Genomic DNA, 25,232 nt, shown 5'->3' on the forward strand with positions numbered 1-25,232 from the left:
TCTAAAAACACTTGGCAGGTGCCAGAAAAGATGTTGATGGGCATCATGGTGCCCTCTGGGCACCACATTGGGGGACTCCTGCTCTAAACATTGGACTATTTGTGTGTGACTGGATACAGACATACGTTTCTCCATGAGGATGTTTTCCTTCCAAAAAGTGAGCTCTGCTTTTGCCCTCATTCCTCTGCAAGTGTAGAGTTCCAGCATCGGTATGCATTTAAAGACAGTCACACTGAGTTACTTTGGGCAGGATTTTACCTTTTTAACAACAACACTCCCCCTTTTAAAGCCTGGTCTGTTGCCTATTTAACCATTTAGTTGCTGTCCATTCGTGTTAAATGCCTTTTGTTTCTTACATTTCTTTAAAGCTGTGGATGAAATGGAGGGAAGTCACTTTGCGCTTTTCCACAAGTAGCCTAGGTAGTGAGGGATGTTTCATCATTGTCACATTGGGCAGCCATTCGGCGATTTAATAAATCTGGCTTCTTACTAAAGCAGGAAAAACCAGTTGCTCTTCACTTTGAAAGCTTATGTGGTGGTGGTGGCAAGAGCTATCAAGTCACAGCTGACTTCTGGTGACCACAGAGGGTTTTCAAGAGAAGAGATGAGCAGAGGGGGTTTGCCATTGCCTACATCTGTGTAACAACCCTGGACTTCCTTGGTAGTCTCCCATCCAAGTACTAACCAGGGCCAATGCTGCTTAGGTTCCAAGACTTGATGAGATCCGGGTAGCATGAGCTATCAAGGTCAGAGCTTGAATTGAAAGTCTAAAAAGTCATGACTACAACTATCCAGCAGACAAAAACTACTCAAGGGGAGTACATCTGTATACTTCTTCCCATAGTATCCATAAAAATATTCCTAGGCTTTTGTTGAAAAGCTGAGATAATTAAGTCACAAACTTTAACATACAATTACAATGTACTTTATGTTGAAAAGCAGTGGAATTTGCAAGAGAAAGTATTGTATAAGCAGTCTGAAATTTCTAAATTGGAATCAGCTTTGTTGAAACAAGGAGATATGCAATCTTAGCTTTTAATGAATGTAGTGATGCTTCTGTGTATGAGACCCTCCCCTGCCCCCTTTCTGTGCAATGATTCGATCTGTGTGGATTTTTGCGAGTGCCGCAGCAGACCAAAGTGTGTTGAACAGATGGATAGAATTTTTAGTTGTCGGTAATTTTAAGTGACAGCTCTTTAAAACACCACATTTGATTATCCTCAGTACTGCAGAGAAACCCCACTGGACAATTCGGATTGGAATCAAATAAAAATCTAGGGTAATTTGTCTGGAGAGGGATATAAAAATGAAGAGATACTTGTACATGCTTTAAAGGCTGAGGATAAATCAATTGACTTTTTATTTCCAGCTGGTGACTACATTAGTAAACTCTGCTGCTGGCAATAAAAGCTGGGCAGTTCATGCTTCTACAGTTAGATTGGGTTCAAGTCAATAATCCCCACCACCCACAGTTTGCATTTCAGAAGGTCCATACATGCCAATAAGATTTTGGGAGTTATTAAAGTGAAATTTTGGATTTGTAGAAGCTTCTAACTCATGAAGATGCAAGGGGAAACCATGTGTACTTGTTAAATTTTAGTAGGGGATACCTTGAAGACATTTATATTTCACTATGAAGAAAAATTACATTGGTTGACATCTGGATGCCTGTAAATGTAGTAGAGCTTTGTACCTTTGTACTTTGAAAGTCTCAGATAGTGCAGATAGGAAAGGCCTCTCTCTGCGATAGTGGATAGCTGCTACCAGGTAAGATTGGACAGTACCAAGAGAGTTGGACTACTTGAGAACTCTGTATAAAGTAGCTTCCTTGAACCTGGCACATGCATTTTAACTTCAGTATTGAAACCGAAGCAAATTCCTCTCTATCAATGGTATTGTGACAGGGTGTTTTGTTGCCCCAAATACCCTCCTTCCGTGATACCCCAGGTGGGTCCAAAGGAAGCTCCAGGGGCAGCACTTCTGAAGCTCTCCTGGATGCCAGGCAGTGCCAGCACCAGGTATGTGTAGGACATTTCTATCTCTTCCTGTGCTGCTCTGGTTGGCTCCAGGGTAAGTGGCAGAGGTGCTCTACAGTTCTTCTCGGACATCAATGACACAGATCTGGGAGGCAACAACAAGCACTAGCCACAGCTCTCTTCACCCTCTGCCAGTTTGGCACTGCAAGCAGTTTTTGGACAATGAGATCCTTGATACAGTAGCTTTGCTGAAGCTGAGCAGGCCTGGATCTGGTCCATACCTGTCTGGGAGATATTCTGGGAACATGTACACTAGTTTGAGTTCCTGAGAGAAGAAAGGCAGAATATATATTAATAAATAACACAAATCAGTGGCTTTATTTTTTCTCCTATTCGTTATACATGACTAACAAAAGATTGGCCATGTCATCTAGATAATTTAACAAATGGAATTAACTTGGCATGGTGGTATCGGTTTACAGTAGTCAGTTGTAAATTCTCTCTGTATTTTTTATTCAATATCTTTCAGCCGACACAAGGTTGCAGTGTGGTTTTCATATTAGTCGTGTTCCTTTTATATTTTTCAAAAGGAAGAAGAGGAGATTGGATTTATACCCCACCCTTCACTCCCCGAAGGAGTCTCAGAGTGGCTTACAATCTCCTTTCCCTTCCCCTCCCCACAACAGACACCCTGTGAGGTAGGTGGGGCTGAGGGAGCTCTTTCAAGAACTGCTCCTGAGAGAACAGCTCTAAAAGAACTTTTAACTGACCCAAGGTCACACCAGCAGCTGCATGTGGAGGAATGGGGAATCAAACCCAATTCTCCCAGATTAGAGTCCATGCTCCTAACTGCTATAACAAACTTGTGAATCCAGCACAAAATGGTTGCGTCTGGTGTAGTGCCGGATGAGACTGCATATTTGGCTTAAGCAAGCTTGAATTTCTCAGAACCTGAAACTGTGGTTAAAGTCTGAAGCTAAAATGCAAAGGCATACTTTTGGGCCTCAGTCACTGTTGCTTTTCCAAGCCTGACGTGCCAACTCAGCTGCTTGTGAACCCCCAGAACAGGACTGAAAATGTAGAGGGAGCTTCTCTGGAACAGGTGTCCATTTCATACGTGCTTGAGGTTTGGCTGGATATTCTTAGACTGGTTTCTAGGATGCTCTGAAGCTACCATCTCTGTGGCTATTTTTTTTGGGGGGGTGTGCAAGCAAATGTTACAGAAAAGGTAGGTGTTGGCCTGTAGAGTTAAAGGAACAAAAAAATAATACTGGAGTTTTCAGGAGTTGGTTGCTTGTGGCGTGAGACCTTTTTAGGCACCAGCTGTGGAGTGGACTGAGAAGGGGTGTATGTGTGAAAAATACAGGCGCATGAGTTGAAGAGCATCAGACATCAGTGTAATGTGCAGTCAGATGGGACACCATTTACTCTGTGAATCCATCTAACAGTCCCTCAGGCCTTGAGAAATGCAATTGAACTTGCTAATGAATTCCAATTCTGTACCCATATGTTATATTTGTTTTTAGACGCTCCTTTTGTGTGTAGAGAACTAGAGATCCCTTGAGGCAGAGATGATGTTTATGGTTCTAATCCCACACAACTCTTGCAGACAGTTTGCTTAACTGTGAGTGGGTCGACAAATCAAGTCACACCCAAAACTGTACAAAGAGAGGCAATGTATGACTAGAATGGGTCAAAATGAAAATTATACTTCAAATATTTTTCTGGCATTTGAAGGGAAAATACGTGTGTGTGTAATTTTCTCTTTGTGCTATGATGAGATTAGTTTAATACCAAGTGCTTGTACTTGCCCTTGTTTGTGGTCTGAAGCTGTTGATTCGTTTTATGATAAATCATTGAAGATGTTGCAATTAACAGCTACTTAAATGGAATTGTAAAGTTAAAGGTGTTAACATGAATTCTTTGAGTAGTTTAAGGATAATCGTTATACCATGTGTGGCTTCTCCCACGCCTACTGTTGTAATCCATCTTTTTTTTTTTTTTGCTCTGTTTTTGTTGCGCATCTGTTCTGTGAAGGGATATGTGGTAAGAACATGTTTTATATAGTCCTTAGTTACTATATTAGTGCCATCGACAGCATTACTATATTCTACCCATGCTTCTCCTTCCCAGAGCCAATGTGAACTGCCTTGCACAGCTGAGTAGCTTTAGGGAAGGGCTGATGAGAAAGCCGGCTATTCCTTTTTCTGGAACCTCTTATCATTGTTACATGCAGGCAAGGTTTTAAAGTTAAAAACTAACACTTTGTTGTTGCATTCCAGAGTTCCTTAGATTATTAGATTAGCAGTATTAAAAAGCTAAAATTTCTACATGGTCTGTCCCTGTACAAAATTGGCTGTACCCCACATAAATTAGTAAGTTTTCACATTGACAGTACACAAATAATTTTTGTTAGTGCGCACTTTGGTGACTTATTTGCCAGTTCTATGGTAATCCTTCATATTCCTCTCAGGAACCATATTGGTAGCAAAAGTGTCTGATTTCTAATTTAGCACAACTCTTGGGGAACAAATTCTTGGGAGCTTTCAAACAGAGAAAGCAGCCTAAAATATTTTAAATAAATAAAATATTAACCCTTCGGTATTTCAATAACTGAACTTGCATTCTGTGTTTTTTCTTATATAAATGTAGTGAGTCATCTCTGCTTTAGATTTCTTAGCCCTGGCTACATTTTTTCCCTTAGTTTATTGTTTAATTTTTAGTTGTTGTTTACTCTTAAAATATATAAAATTCACCGTGAATTTTTGAATTCTGCTGGTTTTCTGTTAAGCTTTATATTTTTTCCTCTTCTGCTTCACTATTTAAGGTCTGTGTGTATGTGTATTCTTTACCTTTTGGCTTATCAAAGTGGCTTACAATAGTGTGTGTGTGTGTGTGTGTGAATTTTGCATGAAGACAGTAAGCACAGAAAAAATAGCAGCAGTAATAAAATCTCTATCACATACCATTTAAAATCTGGCTAAATAAAGCTGTTTTTATCTGATGCCTAAAACTCATTAAAACACATGCCAGGTAGACAGGAGAGGGAGATTCAAAGATGGAGAACAGGTGTGGTGATGAGGAAAAAGCCCTGTCTCTGGGTAGCCCTCTGACTTCCGCAGAGGAGGACCCCTGCTGAATGCCCTGGCCAATGGGCAGATTTGCATGGGAGCAGGAAGCAGGCCCTTCTACGGATCCTCCTCAGGGCTTTATTGGTCAGAGCCAGCACTCTGAATTGTATGCTGGGAACAAATAACTCGTGATGTTCTTTAATAACCTAGTGAGCGAGGGTCACTCCTTTTCAATCCAGTTAGCAAGCCTGTCAATAGACCTTTTTCCCATTTCTGCCTAATATATGGAATTCACTGTCAGTTGATATTTAGTTAACGGATTCTCTTCACTTTAAAAAAAAAGTTGAGAAATTGCTCTGTTCATACTAGCCTGTGATTGAGCTGCTGCTTTCTTCATTTCAGCATTCACATTCCTCTTTAAAATTATTTTGTATTTTGGCTTCATTTTTATTAGCCTGTTGTGGGCAAGCTTGTTTGTTATGCATTGTGTCCAATATGTAGTTTTTTTGGCTGCTGCTACGTTGTTATTATTTATAATACCACAAAGAGCTAATCTTTTGAGAGGATTCAGGTTGCCTGTTAACAAGCCGGTCATGCAGTGATAATCCCATTGCGTGAAAATTTTTTTTTCTATTGACAGCAGTTGCTCCCAAGAAGTCTCTTGGGCTGGCTGGTCATGAGAGAAACGCCTTTTTTTCTTTTCTTTTAAAAAACCAGGCTATTAGAATTGCAGCTATTGTGTGACTCTCAGCTGTTTGTGTTCCGCTATCTGCAACATCAGAATGTTGTTGTCCATGATTTCAAGATTTGGGGGAGGGAATGAGAGTTGTTGAGCCCAAATTACCTTTAAGATCACGATACAAGCAGTCAGTGTTCACTTGGAGTAATAACTGTGGACACTGGTGTTCTTTGGTGGTAAAGGGAGGGGGAGAGACAGTTTACAGACATCTCCCCTCCAAGTTGTGCTTCTGTTATGAGATGGTCATGTTTGGTGCTTGGGGGGGGTCAACAGTGGGAGGGCTTCTAATGTCCTGGCCCCACTGGTGGACCTCCTGATGGCACTGGTATTTCTGGCCACTGTGGGATACAGAGTGTTGGACTGGATGGGCCATTACAGACATCTCCAAGTTGTGCTTCTGTTATGAGATAGTCATGTTTCCCTGCACCACACAATAGGTTGTCTAGGCTGAGAAAATTTTATATTCTCCCCCCTCTCTCATGCAGATATTATTGCGGTGTGCGGTCTTTGTGGCACCTATTGGATAATACCTGTACCATTAGTATTGTTGAACAATGGACGTTGTCTGTGCACATTCAGTGAGGAACTTTAAGAGGTGCACTTTAGCCCTGTATGCACGACCCCTGCATGCTCACTGAATGCATGGAGAGGGGAAAGCAGGGCATGTGTGCACTGGCCCTGTTCTGCGGCTTGTGAGTACAGTGCCTGTGCACATATGTCCATACGTACACTCCCTCCCTGTGACTGGGGACACTGTTGCCTGAACATTGCTCTGTACAGGGCTTTTATTTTATTCATTCACTACTGGCATTCATCTAGTTCTTTCTAAAGAGAAATTAAAATGCCGAAACGTGAGCAAGGGGTTTTTTTGGCTTATACTTACAGCAGTCTGCTGTCATCTCCTGAAGCTTCTGTTAATTAATTTTTTTCCCCTTTAGTTCATTTCAGTTTTTAGAGAAAACCTTGGAAGGATCCCTCCTCCCTGTTCAAATTTTAGACTGTGAATCTCACTTGAAAAGCGGGTTTATTCTCCACCCTTAGTAAGAGTTCGTCTGCATTGTCTTTGTATGGTGTCACAGTCTGAGTAAGGGCAAGTCAGGCATTTCTCGGGTGTGTGTGTGTGTGTTATCACTTCAAACCCTTAAAATCCCACCACTCATTGCAGTATTTTGTGTTTATTTTTTTGCAACATTGTTGAGAATACCATTTTTGATGCTGTTTAAAAATGTCATTTGATGCACTAGGTTTTTTCCTTTGAATTCATTGCTCACAAAATTTTAGTTCATAGTGCATGTAAACATTTTCATTCTGCTGTCCGGTGGTGGTGGTGGGGAAATAGTTATTTGTACCTGGTTACACTGTCCGATATTTTAATGTGAGCCCTGACCTAGATAGCCCAGGCTAGCCCAATCTCATCAGATCTTGGAAGTCTAAGCAGGATCGTCAGACGTGGTTAGTATTTGGATGGGAGGCCCCCAAGGAAATACCAGCATTGCTACACAAGGGAGGCAATGGCAAACTATCTATGAATGTTTCTTGCCTTGAAAACCCTCAGTAATTTTGACCGGAGGGGGGCGGGGAATTAGTGTCAACATACCTAACAGGGTAAATGTACAGCTAACAAAATCTACTGTGGGCAGTGGGATTTGTTTTCACTCCTTATGAAGCTTACCACTTGGTATCTTGCATGTTATATTGAATATGATACAAGTACTAGAGTGTTCGGGGTGGGCAAAGCCCTCCCTGCACTTACCTGCAGTTCTGGGGGCTGGCCAGGAGGCTGTGGCAATCTCAGGGCTAGAGGAGCCCCTCCACCACAGCCAGTATTAATGCTAGGACAAGGCCAGGTGGATGCAGCAAACATTGGCAGGGCAAGAAGAACCATCCCCACACCCATAGGGCCCAGCAGGCCAGTGTTGGAGGCTGCAGCAGCAGTGAAGCGGTGGAAGCAGCTAGAGAATGTGGGCAGGGTGAGACCAGGCAGGAGCAACCTAGTGGGGCCCGTAGGGGGAAAGCCTTGCCAGTAGACCCAGGGTGACACATCCGTCAAAGGCCAAGGAAGATGGAACAGGCCAGAGGCAGAAGCCACAGGAGGGGCCTGGAGACAGGCAGGGGCAGGGTATAGTGAATTCCTGGGAGTGGCGCCAGCTGATTGGAGGTTGTCTCAAACCCTCAAGTCAGGCAGGGCTGATGAGGGAGGCCCATTGGCTCAGAAACTGGGAATGAGGCAGGCCCTGCCCTTAATCAGAGGGCATTGGCATAGCCTGGGGTGGCCCTGCTTCCAGGCAGGCCTTTATTAGGCACGACTCCAAGGCACTCTGGGGGGACTGGCCCACCCACACCTAAGCAGTCAGGGTGTGTGTGTGTTACACTGAGGGCTGGAGAGAGCGGGCTAAGAAACACATTTTTGTCTTCCCGTTTCTCTCCAAAAAGAAGTGTCCGTTTTAGGAGATGGATGTGATATTGCTAGCAAGTAAGAAGCAACAGAGAATGAGAGGCAGCTGATGCATTGGTGGGGTGTGAAAGGTTATTTTTAAAAGGAAAGTGTCCGTCTAATAAAGCAATGATTAGCAGGATATCTACTCAGGCTGCTTGTAGTAAAATCTAATGTGTTGCACCTGCTGGAAATTAAACACAGTTGTCTCTGCTTAGCAGACATCTGGAAAACATGTGTTCCCACACTGAAAGTGACTCAGCACAGTGTGGGCCAGTGTAAATACTGCTTGCACCAACACAGAAGGAAAACGTTTTATAGTAAAGAAAACAGCTGCATGTTATCACTTGTAAAATTGCATAAATGAAACCTGATTCTCCACCTTCCTGGATAAAAATATAGCTTATTTGGAATCAGAATGAAAAACATCACATCAGTGGTTCATTTGGGTACCTGTTTTGGTCTGAAGCAGCAGAACAAAGTTTGAGTCCGGCGGCACCTTTAAGACCAACAAAGTTTTATTCAAGGTATAAGTTTTCCGTGTGCACACACACTTCCTTAGATACAATGAAATTACCAGTCCATACATGTAGGTAGAGGGGGAGAGCAGTAAATTAGCATACAACATAATGCAACAATCTTGGACATGCTATTTTAAAAGGCGCACAAGGGGGGAGGCAGGCAGTTGGCAAGTGGCTATTCCTCCAGGGGCGCACAAGGCGGTAAATGGTCCCCGTGCTGCCCAGACTCTGAGCAGCGGGAGACACAGAGGCAAGGCGTCAGAACTTGGAAGAGAAGCTGGGAGTCCTGACCCTCCCAACGAGCAATTCCTACAAAGGTCAGGTAATGGTGGCGGGTTTCCGGAGAGAGAGAAAAGCCTCTCCAGGTGTTGGGGGAAACCTCGGAGAGCAGGGTGGAACAGGGCCAGCAGGCCAGACCAGGTCTTTTCCACCACAGTTGCAGGGCACAACCGGTCATTACTGTTGCAAGTCTAAGAGCTGGAAACTAACTTTGCTGCAGGTGAGAAAAGAAGCATAGTGAGACCCTGTCATTGCATATGCAACACAGTCCCACTCAAATGAGGGCTAGCCTTGGCGCTGGAAGCAGCGCTCTAGAATGGGAGAGACCTGTGGGCCTGACTGTGTTACAATCTGGTCTGTATTTCTACCCGACACTATGCTGTGATCCTGCTAGGTCCTAAAGGCAACATAGGAGGCAAAACCATCCTAAGGCAGTGGGAGGTGTAGGGGCACTTTAGGTGATGCACAGCTACAGTGTGCTGTCTGCCTCTTCACAGCCTCTTGCATACTTGGCATTTGTGCCCTGTATCTATGGAGGAGTTTCTCTAAAATGGGTCCCTTTGTTTTCCAGCACTTCCGCACCTGCAAGCACCAGAGGCTTCAGCTGACCCAAAGCCAACTTGGTGGCTAACTTCTTTTTCTCATAGTTGAGCTGTTGCCAGTTTAGCCACTGAATGAAAGTTGAGGGCTGGTGGTGTTTCTGATGGCTGTAAGGCTCCTCAAGAACAACCTTCAATAAGTTATCCAATATCCTTTTTATTTGCCCCCACAGTGTTCATGGACTGCTCTTGACATATTTGTAGTAGTCATTCTCAGTGAAAGACATAGGAATAAGTGAGGGATAAGAGATCCAAGGAACTGCGAAATGTCCTCACATGTAAGCATTACTTGGAGGAAATTATGTCATTTTACTGGTCAATGTCTAAACCGATGTATCAGAACTTAACTCGGAAGGTGGAGTATTGGACTGACCTTATGGCTTTTACCATTTAGTACTTCCTTCTTAAAATCTTTACTAGTACCAGCACACGCCAGCTTTAATGGCGGGTCTGACATTTGCTTAAAAAAGTGAATTAGCACCAGGAACCCTTGAGTATGAGGACCAAAGTATTCATTTTACACCATTGTGAGGGTTGCTTATGCCATGCTTGTTATACAGAAATCCATGGATATATTTCTGCAGCTGAAACTTGGGCTGTTGCCTCTCCTCCTCCGTTATGTTATGTTTTCTTGGCTTGCTAAATAACCTGCCCTCTGGTAATTTAATCCATTTTCCCAGCACTTATTCAAGGCTGACTTGAAGCCAGTCTGCTAAACAAATACTGCTTCCTTAACCCCCTGACCCTAACTGACCTTGACAAGCCACTTTAAAGGGGGAAAACTCTGCTGACTCACTTCACTTCCTCCCTGTCAGGTTTGAATGTATCAGTTGGAATAAGTTACATCCTTACTTTCTCCTTGATATATGTATGTATGTATTTATTTATTTATTCAGTTTATACCCTGCCCTCCCCGCCAAGGCAGACTCAGAGGGAGGGGGGCGTAGGAATCGTTAACACCCCAGACACTTATAGAGCCCCATTTAAAAGCTAGTATTTATTAGCCTGACTCATATGCTTAAAAAAAAAATATCACATAGCCATTCATGAGTGGGGCAGCTGAAAAATACGACACCAACATACTTGCCAGAATTGGCAGGGCTCATATGTTACTTCCTTCAATCAACTGCAGCTATGTTTTTCCCCCATGGAAGGTTCAGATTTCAATACCTAATCAAAATGGCTCATTTTATGGGACAAAGGGATTTCTTAGCAGTGCTTTACAGGAAGGGAAATGATTATGGAGCACAGTTGCCAATAATCCGAGTGTGACCCGGATGCTGGATCCAGACTAACCTGGCACCGAGTTCAGCCTTCCCGCTGCGGGCACCATCATGTTGTTCCTCAGGGTCCCTGAGCTCAGTGGGTAGAAAGTTCCATTTTGCTGATGGAAGATTTAGTCTGGATCCTACCACACATGCAGATTTGTGCCAGTGCACTAAAACAGTAACATAGGGTGTTCCTTGTGTATCTTTATCACTTAACTGTGAGACCTGATGTGTGGTACTTCCTAATAAAGGCCTTGCAGCCTCCAGTGTTGGGGCTGAAGAAACCTTGCACATTCTTAGTGTTAGTAATGTTGTTGAATATGTTCAGTTATGTAGATGGGCTTTCTTATACTGGCTCTTTGTCAATCTCTTGCTCTGAATTTTGGCTCAGCTTGGCTCTCTAATTATAAAAAGGTCGCTGACCTCTGAACCCAAGCAATCATCTTGTCTAGATGGAAAGTGTAATTCATGGAGATGTGCTCACAAGAGTCTACTTGTCATGTTCTGTTCACTTGTACAACCACTGTGTGCATTCTGCCTTAAACCCCAAAATTTACAGCAAGGTTGGTAATAGTTGGGTTGGCACTACACAGGCTCAGAGGCTACCATGTACTCCTTACAAAGTAATAGATGTGTTAGAGGAAATCTGGAGTAGGTATGACTCATTTCCCAGCATGAGCCATCCATCTCCACAGATATGCAGGTGGTCCCAGCCCGGGAATGACAAAAAAATTAAAAAGTCACACCTAAACCACAAAACTTGGGAGACTAGATGGGAAAGAATGGATGTTCCTTTTGGGACAGAAAAAGAAAGATAACCCGGGGGGGGGGCAGTGCAACAATTATTATAAAACCCAGGATATGCGGAAGAAACTCTTACCACTCTTAGCCATCTTACTTCTTATGGGGAAGTAGGGGTGTGCAACCCCCCCACACACACACACACTGTTTTCGTTTGGGTAAAAAGAACCCAAAAAATGTTGGTATTTCCTGGTATTCCTGAATCCCAATATTGGTATAATGGAGAAGGGGGTGGGTGAACTCGCACTGCTTCTTGGTTCACTCGCACATGACATGGCTTGCAGAAGCCATTTAAAGGGAAAGTTCCCTTTTAAATGGCTTTTGCAAAGCCAAGCCGTACATGAGTAACTCAAAGCGGCACGAGTTCATCCACCTTTAAGTTTAAATGTGTTCTCCCAGCCCTACCTCAGCACAGGCTGGCTTGGCTTGGAGAAATCATTTAAAGAGACCTCCTCCGAGCCAAGCCATCCTGCATGACATGGCGGGGCTGGGAGAATGCATTTTAAAAGACCTTCTCCAAGCCAGCCCATGCTGCAGTGCAGGGCGACTTGGCTTGGAGAACGCATTTAAAGCGACCTTGTCTCTTTAAATGTCTACTCCAAGCTGCTCTGCCGTCATGGCAGTGGTGCAACTTGGCAAGTGAAGCTGAGCCTGAATAAAAGCTGAATAATATCAGCTTTTATTCGGGATCAGCTAGATTGGAAAATACTGGTGGTATTCTTCTGGTATTTATTCAGCTCGGTATATATGGAACGCACACCCCAAATAGGGCGCTATCTCACACCAGAACTCCACCACAATGGCAGCCATAACGACATGTTGCTGAAGCAAGGAAAGAGACTCTACACTCTGAAACTAAGAAAAAGGGTGTTTTCTGAAACTTGGAACTTTAATTATATGCCTGTCCTTATTCTAACCATCATTAAAGGTAAGTATAGAATCAGAGTCAGAAGTCTGCAGTTATATTCTCTTTTGATCTTTGCTCATTCCATTGTGATTTCAAAATTTTGAATCTTGGCAGACTATGGAGAGGGTCCATAGCTCAGTGGTAGAACATCTGCTTGGCATAAAGAAGGTGCCAGGTTCAGTACCCTGTTGTCTCCAGGTAAAAAGATCAGGTAATAGATGATGTGAAAGACTTCCATCTGAGACCCTGGAGAGCTGACTTTGATGGACTGATGGTTTCATTCAGCATAAGGTACCTTCGTGTGTTCATGTGTGACTAATTTCTGTGCCCACATTGAACTCATTTGGTCCTGCTTATCAAGGAAAAGAGCAAGGGAGTGGGCAGCCGTTGTTCCCTTCATCCCCTTAGTGCACAAGTGTATTTGTTCGTCCCCATGTTAACTAGTGTGAACAAAACAGAAAACATGAAGCTGACATGGAGCCTTTAAGCGGCAATGCAACTAAGAGTGCTGGAGTACTAGTTCTTCAGCAGAAGATATATTCTTTATGATTAGCTGGTGGTAGCCCATGGGAAGTAGGTTACAGCAGGAGTATGAAGCGAAGGGCCTTGCTGGGTGGGGCCCTGGGATGCCCTTGAAACATCCAAGCTCTTATGTGGGCAGAAGCGGGGCCTGAGAGACCATTTCCCCACACTGTGTTTAGTCCCATCTTCCACTTCATGCTTGGTTCTGCTGCACATACCCAGAAGCACAGGAAGAACCCCAGGACAGGCAGGCGCCTTCTCTCTCATCTCCATACTGGTGCCCCCTACACCTGTGAATTATGGGGATCCAGTTGCCAAAGTTAAAAATGTGCTAATGGTCTCTAAGAGCCAATCAATGAAACCCGTGTTTGAATCTTAAGGCTGACTTCCCATGTGTGGATTTTTCTTGTTCACCTAGGCAAGCGGGCCATGTGTTGGCCAGTGGAACTGAGCATTTTCAAAGACTGATCATGGTCTTGTCTGTTTCTCTCTTCTCTTTAGGAGGTCCTCCAGCAGCTGATCATTATGAGTTTGCCGAACGTTTTAACAATTGGCAAAGATCCTCTGTCTGGTGAGTTATCCTGTGATGTTTCTCTCCCCACCCTTTCCAAGTGTAAAATAAAAGGTTTCTAATATGGAATGGCACTTGCAGCTCCTAGTGGAAATGAGCTGGTGCTGAGGAAAAGTAGCAGCAGCAAAAGATAGATGGCATCTGGCAACTTTGCTGGTTAACCAAACCATGAGGGGCACAGACAAAGGAAAGACATTTGCAGTGTATATAAGTGCATTGCTTCCATTGAAATACAGCTCCAGAGTTCTGTGGCACAGAGCCATGTGGGTTGGGTGTAAGGGGAGAGGGGTTGGTTTCCAGCAAATCAGCATTGTGTCATTGCAGTCATCTGAAAGGTGAAAGAGGCTGTGGAGAGTTGTGATTTCAGCTTGAGCACCTCTTCCCTCTGCAGCACAGAGGGCTGAACTATGTCCTGGAAAGCTGGAATTCTTGGCGACTTTGCCAGCTGGAGGCAAGTCTCCGTGACAGTTTTTTGGACCACCTATTTATTTTTGAAATGGCAAATTACACTTACCAAAAACACGCAAAAAGGGGAGGAGCACTTTCCCCTCCTACTGTGCTTTGAAAACAGGAACTTGGTTTTACAAGGTTACGCAAGTGCTAACATCTGGCTGATGCCCCCTGTGGGGTGTGGGCTCCTGTGAACAGAAGGTAGACCTGCACAGAGACAGCATCTCCATGGGTGTGCACTGCAGGGCTACTCAAAAGCATTTCCATAGAACATAAAGGTCTTTGCTCTGGAGATGCACCACTGTCATAATTATTCATTTTAAGCATTTAAGTTCTGTGTTCACAGCTGGGAAACTCTTGAGATAGCTTTAGGTACATTAAAACACACACACAGTGCAGCAAGACAAAGCAGTAAAACTTGCACTATAAAATTGAGGGATCTAACAGTGGTATTGGCTGAAACTAAAGCAGAACGGTAAAGCGCTAAAGTGACAGCAGTAATAAATAAAATTATTCAAGCAGCAAAGGGAAGGCGCAGCAGATAATGTAGCCAATCAGTATTAATATATAGATGATAAATGAGGTCCTTACAGTGAAAGAGAAAATGGCCATTTGCAGAATTTTGGTTAAATGCCCGGGCTGGCATGAAAAGCCCAAACAATCTGGATGTTGTGAGTATGTCAGTGGTAACCCATAAATCAGGGTTTGATTTGAGCTGGATGGTGGTAGTTTCAGTGCTGCTAGTCAGCCCCTGAGAAGCATCTGGGCTGGCATGAAAAGCCCAAACGATCTGGATGTTGTGAGTGTGTCAGTGGTAACCCATAAATCAGGGTTTAATTTGAGCTGGATGGTGGTAGTTTCAGTGCTGCTAGTCAGCCCCTGAGAGCATCTGTTCAGACCACTCAAAGTAGTGTCTGGGGTTGAGTGGGTTTGGAGAGGCATTTCTCATCAGTGAGCCACCACCTGGAACCACCTTTTCCCAAAAGCTATTGCTAGGTGGGGGTTTTCCAGCAGGGATTCAGTAGGTTGTTTTATTTGGTGAAAGGGAGCTGATTATGTTAAGCTGATGGTAGAATTTTCAAGGTACCAGGGCCCACACTACCCCCCTTTCTTTTCAGGCCTTTGTGCTTCTCTCTCCTAGCTGCTTCTGGCATCTGTATTTCCTGTTCTTTCCAGGCATTCATGTTGTAGGACTGCACACCTGGTCATAAACTATGCCGTGTTCTTTTCTCTCTGACAGTTGCTTTGAGGATTCTGCCCCTCAGGGCTTCCCTTTGGCTTTTCTTTTAATTTGATTCTAGCCAAGAGCCAGCTGAACTTTTAAACTTCCAAATTATTTCTTTTTATCCCTTTCCTTACTTTTGAACTTCCCAAGTTTCCTTTGGGTGTAGCACATATTTTGCATAGAGAATGAGCTCTTGTTCATTTTAAAAGGACTACCTAGTTAAGGAAAAATTAACCAAACTTTTCCTTCCCTAACTCCTATTAGAGTGTGGTTTCTTTTGAGGTCCTCTTTTCCAAGGCAGTATGACCTTTATCTTACATTATTTATCTGGAACATTTATATGTCACATCTCTGGAGATTTGTACATCTAAGCACAACCTGACAAATTTAAGAATCGATTAACACAGAAGAGGATGCTAAACATGTGCAGAATGTTTTTCCATCACTAAATCCAAAACCTATATATCTGGGATACGTGACTTTGAGGCAAGTTTGAGCAGCAAGAATTTAGTAGCATGTCATCTGATGTAGAAGTAGCTCTTGTTTTTTGGCTTTGCAGCTTTCCCCCCATCAGCTAAGCCCTGTTCACACATTATTGTGAACACTTGTACAGCCTGTATGTATGTGCATACACCTGTTTGTAAGAAAGACCAAATGTGTGCTCACTTTACAAATGAAACCGGGAACCAATACCTGGATCAGTGTGGGGTTTCAGTCACACATACGTGCATTGAATGTAACATGAGAATTATCAGTGCACATCTAAAGAAATATCAAGAGTACATGGATTGTATGTGCACTCATTGTAATTTGTAAAAAGGGCTCTAGTACCTGAAAGCTTCTTTGCTTGCATTAAAGAGCACCTGCCACAAGTTGGGAATGGAGAAGAAGGGAAAAACAAAGCTAAAAGTATGTAGAGGGAAGAAAGGAAGAAGACTGGAGTGAGGAGAATAAGGAAGAGGGAGGCAATAAATTAGTCACCGTGCTCTGATCTTTTACTAAAACAGCATGTAATTCAGAACTGGGTCTGTGTATCTACTAAGGTTGCAGGCCCATTGTGCAATATCCATTGAGTTCATGCCTGAGCTCCAAGATCATTGTTGGGCTACAGCCAAGGCAGTGGAACCCATCTCTCCTAGGATTCACATCTCTAAAAAGCCTGAACGTTTTTTTTAATTTTGTAGTTTGTTTGTGTATTTTGTACAAATTGCTAGTATTCCTTCCCCCCTCTCCTTGCAAAATTGTAGCCAGTTGCATCCATTTTTACTGTGGGCAAACAATGTTAAAAACTGACTATGTTCAACATGCTGCTGAAAGAGGAATAAACAATAATGGAATAAAAGAATAATGGAACAAATACCAGAGCCCCCAAGCTGAGGTTTATGTGTAGTGACAGGACTTGGTTATCTTATACAAGTCAGGAAATCTGATGACCAACCTGCTGGTAACTAAACTGGATCCTATGGCTTTTCTATGACGAAATCAATTCCTGCTTTAAAACAAAAAACAAAAAAAACCCTCCTTCCCCTTGCTGAAGAAAGGGATGGGGAGATGCAGTAAACTGAACTCTTCCCTTCCAATGGAATGGCAATCAGGACAGTGTGGATCTAGTGACAAGCAATGCTCCCTCTAAGCTGCGGAGTCTTGTGAGACAAAAATTCTACTTTGTGAGTTACTGGCATTAAAGTTGTGAGCAAACGATTTGGCTCCTGCCTAAATGAGTTTGCTCTGGAGCCATCCTTCCCGAGCTAAGACAAAAATGTGTGAGCTGGAGGCTAAAAAACTGTGAGCTAGCTCACACTAACTCAGCTTAGAGGGAACACTGGTGACAAGTGCTGCTGGTGACAGTTATTACAGGGGTTACTGCCCTGACCTAGATAGCCCAGGCTAGTCCAAGCTCATCAGATCTTGGAAGCTAAGCAAGGTCAGTCCTGGTTAGTACTTGCACCACCAAGGAAGTTGAGGGTTGCGACGCAGAGGCAGGCAATCGCAAACCACCTCCAGACATCTCCTGCCTTGAAACCCCCATGAGGGGTCAACATAAGTTGGCTGTGAGTTGACTGCACTTTCTACCACCCCATTAGTTGCTGCATTTTTTCGTGTGAGAAAATTACCTAGCATGTGGTGTCTTCAGTGATATTCCAAATCAACTTTTTAATGTGTTTATAACACATTTGCCCTGTCTTTAAATAGCAGAGCTCATGAGTTCTTCTGGCTTAGATTTTTGTGGTAGGATAAAAAATTCTAGTGTGGACATTCCATATATGAAAAAACCTGTATCCACATCTGATATTTGCTTTGACTGGTCATCATGGGGGCATGGAAATAGGGTAATAAATAAGAACTTGCTTTGGTTAGGTTTTGGAGTATAACTTAAAGAGACTCCATAGAATCTTTGGCTTGGCCTCTGTTCTCAGTATTCCAGCACTGTCTTCTACCCTACTCATTTTTATTTTATTAATTTACATTTATTTAAAACATTCATATGCCACCTTTCCATGCAAATAGGATCCCCAAGGCTAGGACCATGTATTGACTTTTAAAAAAAGTTTTCAGACTTAGTTCTGTGGTCAACTGCTGGATTTATCTTTATTTTAGCAGTGATGGAGTGTTGTTTCCTTACATAGTCTTTTGTGTGCATTTATTTATTTACTTCATTGATACTTTGACTCTTTCCTCAGTGGGGATCCAGAGCAGTTTACATCATTCTCCTCTCCTCAGTTTTTATCCTCACAACAACCCTGTGAGTTAAAGTTAGACTAGAGTGTATGACTGGCCAAAAGTCACTCAGCAAACTTCCATGGCGGGGTGGGGATTTGAACCTGGGTCTTCCAAGTCGTAGTCTGACACTTAACTACTACACCACATGTACAGGCATATACACAAGGTTGTTCTCTCTTCCCTGAGCATAATTTTGTTCAGACACAGCTCATTAACTCTGGGAACCCATGCAAACAGTGTTGTGCACTAACACAATGGACATGGCACCCTGTTGTCAGCCATACTGGTCTTTACCCCTTTAAGGTTGTATTGTTCAGGGGGAGAAAGGAGGCAAAGGCATGCAGATTTTATTTATTTATTTATTTATTTGATTTGATTTGATTTATACCCTGCCCTCCCCGCCGAGACAGGCTCAGGATGACTTCTCTAAACTTCTCTAAACTATAGCTTTAAAGTATATAATGCATAGCTGCCACCACTGAATTATCAGTAAATAACCAGAGTTGTAATTTCCATATTATCTGTCCAATTTTAATCTGAGTGTGGTAGAAATATTAGGACAGATCTGCAGAATTGTGACTCACAGAACCATGTGTCTCCTTGATAATATCTCCATCTCCCCAAGTTTGTGTTATACTGGTCAAGCAGCAGTGACCGAAAGTTTTATTTACTCTCTTGTAGGGCAACATCCCTGGTTGAGGAGCTGTGTTCTGCTTGATGGGTCACAAATTATTCTGTCTGTTTAGGATTTTGGTGGGGAAACCTGTTTGGACATGGTGTGAATGTTGCTGATTATCTAGAGAATTTTGAAAGCCAATTTAATACCCCTGTTAGAAGCAAAATCAGTTTCCTCTTCTTGGAAACAGTCCATGGAAATAAAAAGTCCTTGAAACAGATGAGGAAATCAAGAAGCATTCTTCCCACAATCACTAATAAATGCCTGGAGAGGTTGTTTTTTTCTTACTACGAATGTTAAGGATTTAAACTTCCACTTGTGTATTTACTTTTCATGGCCTGTTTCCTTCCTTGTTTTGTTTCATAACTCTGCGGGGTGACAAAATGTAGTATAGTGCGGAGTATGGTCTTCCTCCTTTGAATTGGAAAAGTCATGGTGGTGTAAATAGATTGCTGCCCATTTTGGAAATTTAGACAGTGGGCATATGCTTAGTGCTAACACAGTTGCAAAAGGATCCAGTCTTGGACCCCACTTTTCCTGATTGTATACAGTTTGCAGCCTCCCCGTCACCTATGATATTTCTGTGAATCCCGAGTCACTTTGGGCTAGTCTCCTAGGGGCTATTACCATGCCTGGAGAAAGATGAGTTAGATAGCAGATTAAAAACATGGAACATGGAGATTTACAAAAACAGCAGCAGCAGCAGCAGCAACAACCGGGAGTCTTGCCAGTTTGCCCCCAGATTAAATAATAAGTTGTTTTTTGGGGGGTCCAGACTGAATATAGATTGTAGACTTTGAAGCCTCTACTTCTGTTGGATGTAAGAGCTCTGACTTCAGTCTACTGAATTCCCGGCTCTGCCATGACCTCTGCTTGGTGACCTTGGGCCTGGCACCCTCCCTCCATCACAGAACAGTTGGGATGATAAAACAGGGAAGAGAGAACCATGTATACTGACTGCCCTTGAGCGCCTCAGAGGAAGGGTGGGGATCAAAATGAAACCTTGGTTGCAGTTAGCTCAACTGCTGAGGTGCTGTGGAATGTTTATGAGCGTCACAACTGTCCAGACATTACTGATAGCACAGAAGGTCTTGGAGACTGCTTTGATGTATTGTGAAGTAGCACACAGAATAATAGAATCGGTACTATCACAGTAACAGCATTCCGTGCGCCTTGGTGTTTAGTCATGCCGGCCACATGACCACGGAAACGTCTTCGGACAGCGCTGGCTCTTCGGCTTTGAAACGGAGATGAGCACCGCAACCCTAGAGTCGGATTCAACTGGCTTTCGAGCAAGGGAACCTTTACCTTTACTATCACAGTGTTGTACAACTGATAAGGGCCATGTGGTGGTGGGAGAAAGAAGAGGCATTTGGAAGGTTGGTTGTGGTTGTGTGCGAGTGAATGGGGAATGGTGCCGGAGTATTGCAAACAAACAAACAAAAAATCTAGAAATTTATTCATAGGCATTAGCAATTGCCTTGTGAAGCGATATGGATGAATTAAATGGCTTGTCTTTGAACCTTTATAATTATCGTTTCCCACCATGCTTGTCATTTTCCCCACCTCCCCATTTCATTTCTTTCTCTTTTTTTTTTGGGGGGGGGTGCTGTAATCTTTTTCTCTGCCTCCCTCAGCAATTCCACCATCTGCTTCTCACCATCCCTTTCCTGTGTGAGTGTGGGGGGTCTGTGGCCCAATACTGCAGAGAGGCTTCCAGAGTCCGGGTTTTATTCGCTGGAGGCATAAAGGCTCTGTAGGGAGCAGATGGCTTCTCTGCAAATCCCTGGGTTTAATGGCTCAGTGACCTAGTGTGACAGTGGCTGCCTTGGAATTCTCAGGAAAGAAGGAAAATGTCATTGTGTTAATTTTTACAGATTGACCGTCCCCTCTGAGCCTTGTTAGTTCAAACCTTAAAAGACCAAGAACTTTGTGATGCTTTAAGGACTTAAGTTTTGTAGGCAAGCGAAGTTCATCAGATGCATGAGGTAGATGGAGAACTGGGGGAGGGGGAGGTGCTTGCTTGAGTTACCATGAAGGGGGAAAAGACCCCACAGATAATGCAAGTGCATAAAATGCTGCTTCGTGAAACATTCATGCACTGCCTAATCTAAACACGGTTTGCCTATTCTGAAGCTTCAAAGTATGAATACTGATCAAGCATTCTAATTCTAATGAAGGGCCATTGTTTCCTATAGCAGTGCTGCTGGATGAAATGCTTAAGGATCCTAAAAGACAGTTTTCCATTTTTACCTAAAATTAGACACTACGTATAGCAGTTCAAAAGCAAGAAATTGCAAGTAGATAAATAGGTACCACTTCGGTGGGAAGGTAACAGCGTTCCGTGCGCCTTGGTGTTTAGTCATGCCGGCCACATGACCACGGAAACGTCTTCGGACAGCGCTGGCTCTTCGGCTTTGAAACGGAGATGAGCACCGCATCCCTAGAGTCGGATTCGAATGGCTTTCGAGCAAGGGAACCTTTACCTTTATAGAAACATACAGAACACATGTATATGTAATCCCTGCATTTTGTGTTCTGTATAGCTGATTGTTTAAGGGTTCTTGCTCATCACACTTCATGTCACTATAAAAAAGTGTGGCTGCTTTTTTCTGCAGTAGGTTCATGGTATGAGTTTTTCCTCAGCCCTGTGCATCCCATTCACTACTCACTAGAAAAGAACAAAACTTCTCCTCAAAACTGATATATTTTGGTATGAGGCAGCAGATATGACCTCGTAGCAAATTTCTGTTTTCCCCATCTGAGGGAATAAGTGCAACTCTCTGGGAAACATGCCTACCACCTACTTGTTCTGCTGATTTCCCTCTGAGGATGGGGTATTTGTCTCCAGAGGATCTTGCCTGATGGATCTTGCTCTTAATATGAGCAGTTAACCGTTTAATTACCAGAATGGCGCAGACCAACCATCTCAGTATATGTAATCACAACAATGTGCAGTACTGCTCATCTCAAAAAGTAAAATATCAAGATAGTTTGACAGTTAAAGTGCTATGCAAGGTATTGGCCAAGTGATGCTTTTTTCAGAGTGTGCAGCCAAGTTCTAGAAAAGCATGCAAGGTAGTAAACTGGATTTGATTTATTATGATTAAAAAGATGCAGTTGTAATCCATTTAATCTGGATATTTGCTATCGAGTGGTAATGAATCAAGTACTGCAGCATTCCCCCATTATAAGCATATACAAAACCCTTAAGTGACCTTAATTAAGTAGAGTATATGGGTATGTTAATATGGGGACTGATTACTGCTGCTAATGCAAAATAGATACGCATACTATGGACACATATTTTCACAAAATCTATTTTTATATATACTATCATGGTATTCTTATGCAACTTTGTCCCAAAATTTAGCATGATTATTTTCCATGTATATGAAGATACTGAACAAGCACCTGAATAAGCAATAACAATCTATTGGTGCTGCGGTTCTTCAGGTTAGCTCCCTTCGGTCTATAGGCCGCTTCTAGTTTGGGGTCCTACTTAATACATCTGCTGACAGAAGAGGTGTTGGTTTTGCTTATCCCCTCTCACACTTTTTCTGAGGGTCCTCCTTCCCCTAGGAGCACCCTTTCAGTCGACATTTTGTGCTGCAACAAGAGGGGGTAGTAATAAAGTCACACTCTGCTGATGCAAGTCCTTCAGATAGTGGTAATTTTCAAAGGGCACCAAGCCTTGGCCTACTGCACAGTTGTGACCTATCAAGCCAAAACACAAACTGTATACAGTAGCTTACCACTACCTCCCAGGAATTATGAAAACAGGGAGTTATCAAGCACCTGGCAAATCGCAATGCAGGTATGAAAGACTGCATTTGGCTTCATGGGTTACAAGTTTTGCATTCCCCGTAAGGTGCTTAGGCTTGGTTGAAAGATTTAGAATGATGGACTGAGCTATATCAGACTGTAGGTAGACAATCATTGGAAGAACATATGTTGAAATGTTCCTGTATTCAGAACTCCCTGAATATAGAAAATCAGCACCTTCTCTACTATTATACAATTTTTTAAATTGAATTGATGTGGGGCCCCCCCCCAAAAAAATAAGCATTCTTTAGGCAGAATATCTGCCACCTGTAGTCTATTGTGTGCCTCTGGGGTAACAGTTACATATAGTGGTACCTCATTACGACCCCATTCTCCTGCATGTGTGAACTGGGCCTCAGTTTTACCAGTTGGTAGATGAAAAGATGAAATGCATATTCACATGAACATATCAAAGGAAGGAGTCAGCAGTAGTTGCTGACTAGGCTACGCAGTATTCTGTGTAGACCAGGGATGTCGAACTCATTTGTTATGAGGGCCTTATTGGGCTGGGCCATGTGTGTCATAAAATGTAATACCAGGTAGTGGAGATATAAACTTTATAAAGGACACAGGCAAACACAATGAAAGATTTTTTAAAGTTTAAATAAAACATGCTTAAAACACTAGCATTCTTACAATATTTTGTCACCTCTTATTCTGAATTATGAGGCTTCTCTATTCTGAATTATTGCATCAAAATGTCTGGTTTCGTCACTGTTCCCTTTTGGATTAAAAATGCATGTCCAGACAGCAACATCTGTCTTCTGTTCCCCATTAATGAGCTCCCCATTCTGGCCCATCTTTGAGCTGGAGTTATTTGGCCCTGGGGAAAGTTCGATCCTTCCTAGTGCATGCGGTTTCACCCCATGTTTCTGGATGTCTGATCAATCCATCGCACTCTCAAACCCCTTGAGAAGTCTGAATGTTCTCTCCCGGTTTGGGGCTTTTTTTAGGTAGTTAGCGAGGTGCACATAATCTGTACCCAACAGGTCCTGCCAGACCAACCTCATTTTCTTCTTTGATCGAGTGACGAGCTTATTGGATCAAGGGAATGCTGTTGATGTTGTTTACCTGGATTTCAGTAAAGCTTTTGACAGGATTCCCCATGATGTTCTGATGGGTAAACTAGACTGACTGTGGATTGGACTCTAGGATAGTTAGGTGGATAGGGAAGTGGTTGGAGAACCGCACTCCAAAAGAGTAGTTGTCAGTGGCATTTCATCTGAATGGAGGGAGGTGTCCAGTGGGGTGCCATGGGGCTCGGTTCTGGGCCTGATTCTTTTTAAATTTTTTATAAATTATCTGAATGAGGGTGTGGAGGAACTACTCATTAAATGTGTAGATGACACAAAATTGGGAGGAGCAGCCGAGATAGAGGTAGAATTCAACAAGATCTGAACACACTGGAAAAGTGGGCGGATGTGAACAAGATGCAATTTAACAAGGATAAGTGCCGAGTTCTACATCTGGGTAACAAAAACGAGGAACGTGCATACTGGATGGAGGATACCCTTCTGGGTAGCAGTGTGTGTTTACAAGATCTTGGGGTACAGGTGGCAAGAAAAAAGGCTAATGCGATCTTGGAGTGTATCAACAGAGGCATAACATCCAAATCGCAAGATGTCATAGTCCTGCTGTACACTGCATTGGTCAGGCCACACCTGGAGTATTGTGTGCATGTAGTGTATTCAAAGCTGCCTTGAATGCATGAGATGTATGTGAAACATCAAATTGATTTACCATGTTGAGCTTGGTCCTGGGCTAGGATCCAAATCCATCTAATCACATTGCTAGCCCAGGAAGCACCTAGCCAATCACTTTACAGCAAGCTCCCTGAGCGGGAACGTCCATGATTGGTCCTTATATGAACAACCATATTGGTTGGTATTTGTACAGTGGGTGTGGCTACATTAACCGGGAGAGTTTAAAAGCAGGACGACTGCAATGTAAAGGCTGAACTGTTCTGTTCTGGCTATCAGATGTTGATCCGTGTTGGAGTTGTGTTCGAGTTGAAGAATAAAGTTGTGTTCTTGCTGAATCACTCTCCGACTGCTTTGTTAAGTGAGCGACTTAACAGTGCAGTTCTGGAGGCCTCACATCCAAAAGGATTTGGACAGAATGGAGGGGGTACGGAGAAGAGCGACAAGGATGGTCGAGGGCCTGGAGACAAAGGCCTATGAGGAACGGCTGAGGGGAATGTTTAGTCTGGAGAATAGGAGGTTGAGGGGGGACATGATTACTCTCTTTAAGTATTGGAAGGGATGTCATGTAGAGGAGGGTAGGAAGCTGTACCTGTTGGCAGCAGAGGATAGGACTCACAATAATGGGTTTAAATTAAGGGCGGGAAGGTACCGGCTGGATATTAGGAAAAAAACGTTTTGACAGAGTTGTGCAACAGTGGAATCAGCTGCCTAGGGAGGTGGTGAGCTCCCCCTCACTGGAAGTCTTTAAGTAGTCTCTGGACAAACACTTGTCAAGGATGCTCTAGGCTGATCCTACATGGAGCAGGGGGTTGGACTAGATGGCCTGTATGGCCTCTTCCAACTCTATGATTCTATTATTCTAATTGCTTATTTGCACCTCTCTCTCTCTCTCTCTCTCTCTCTCTCTCTTTCGTTGCTCTCCACACACACACCCACACAACATA

The 25,232-nt window shown here is 43.2% G+C and overlaps 1 protein-coding gene across 1 annotated transcript in view; it reads left to right on the forward strand.

Annotated features, from left to right (window-relative positions):
• Window positions 1–25,232, forward strand: part of CCDC88C (coiled-coil domain containing 88C) — a 158,609-nt gene that overhangs the window by 52,195 nt on the left and 81,182 nt on the right. The window contains exon 4 of the mRNA XM_015414665.1: window positions 13,619–13,688. Coding sequence (XP_015270151.1) covers window positions 13,619–13,688 — 70 coding nt within the window. The remainder of the gene's footprint in view (window positions 1–13,618; window positions 13,689–25,232) is intronic.

This window comes from Gekko japonicus, unplaced genomic scaffold, assembly GCF_001447785.1.
Source record: "Gekko japonicus isolate JY-2015 unplaced genomic scaffold, Gekko_japonicus_V1.1 scaffold1035, whole genome shotgun sequence".
In the NCBI taxonomy this organism is placed as follows: Eukaryota; Metazoa; Chordata; class Lepidosauria; order Squamata; family Gekkonidae; genus Gekko; species Gekko japonicus.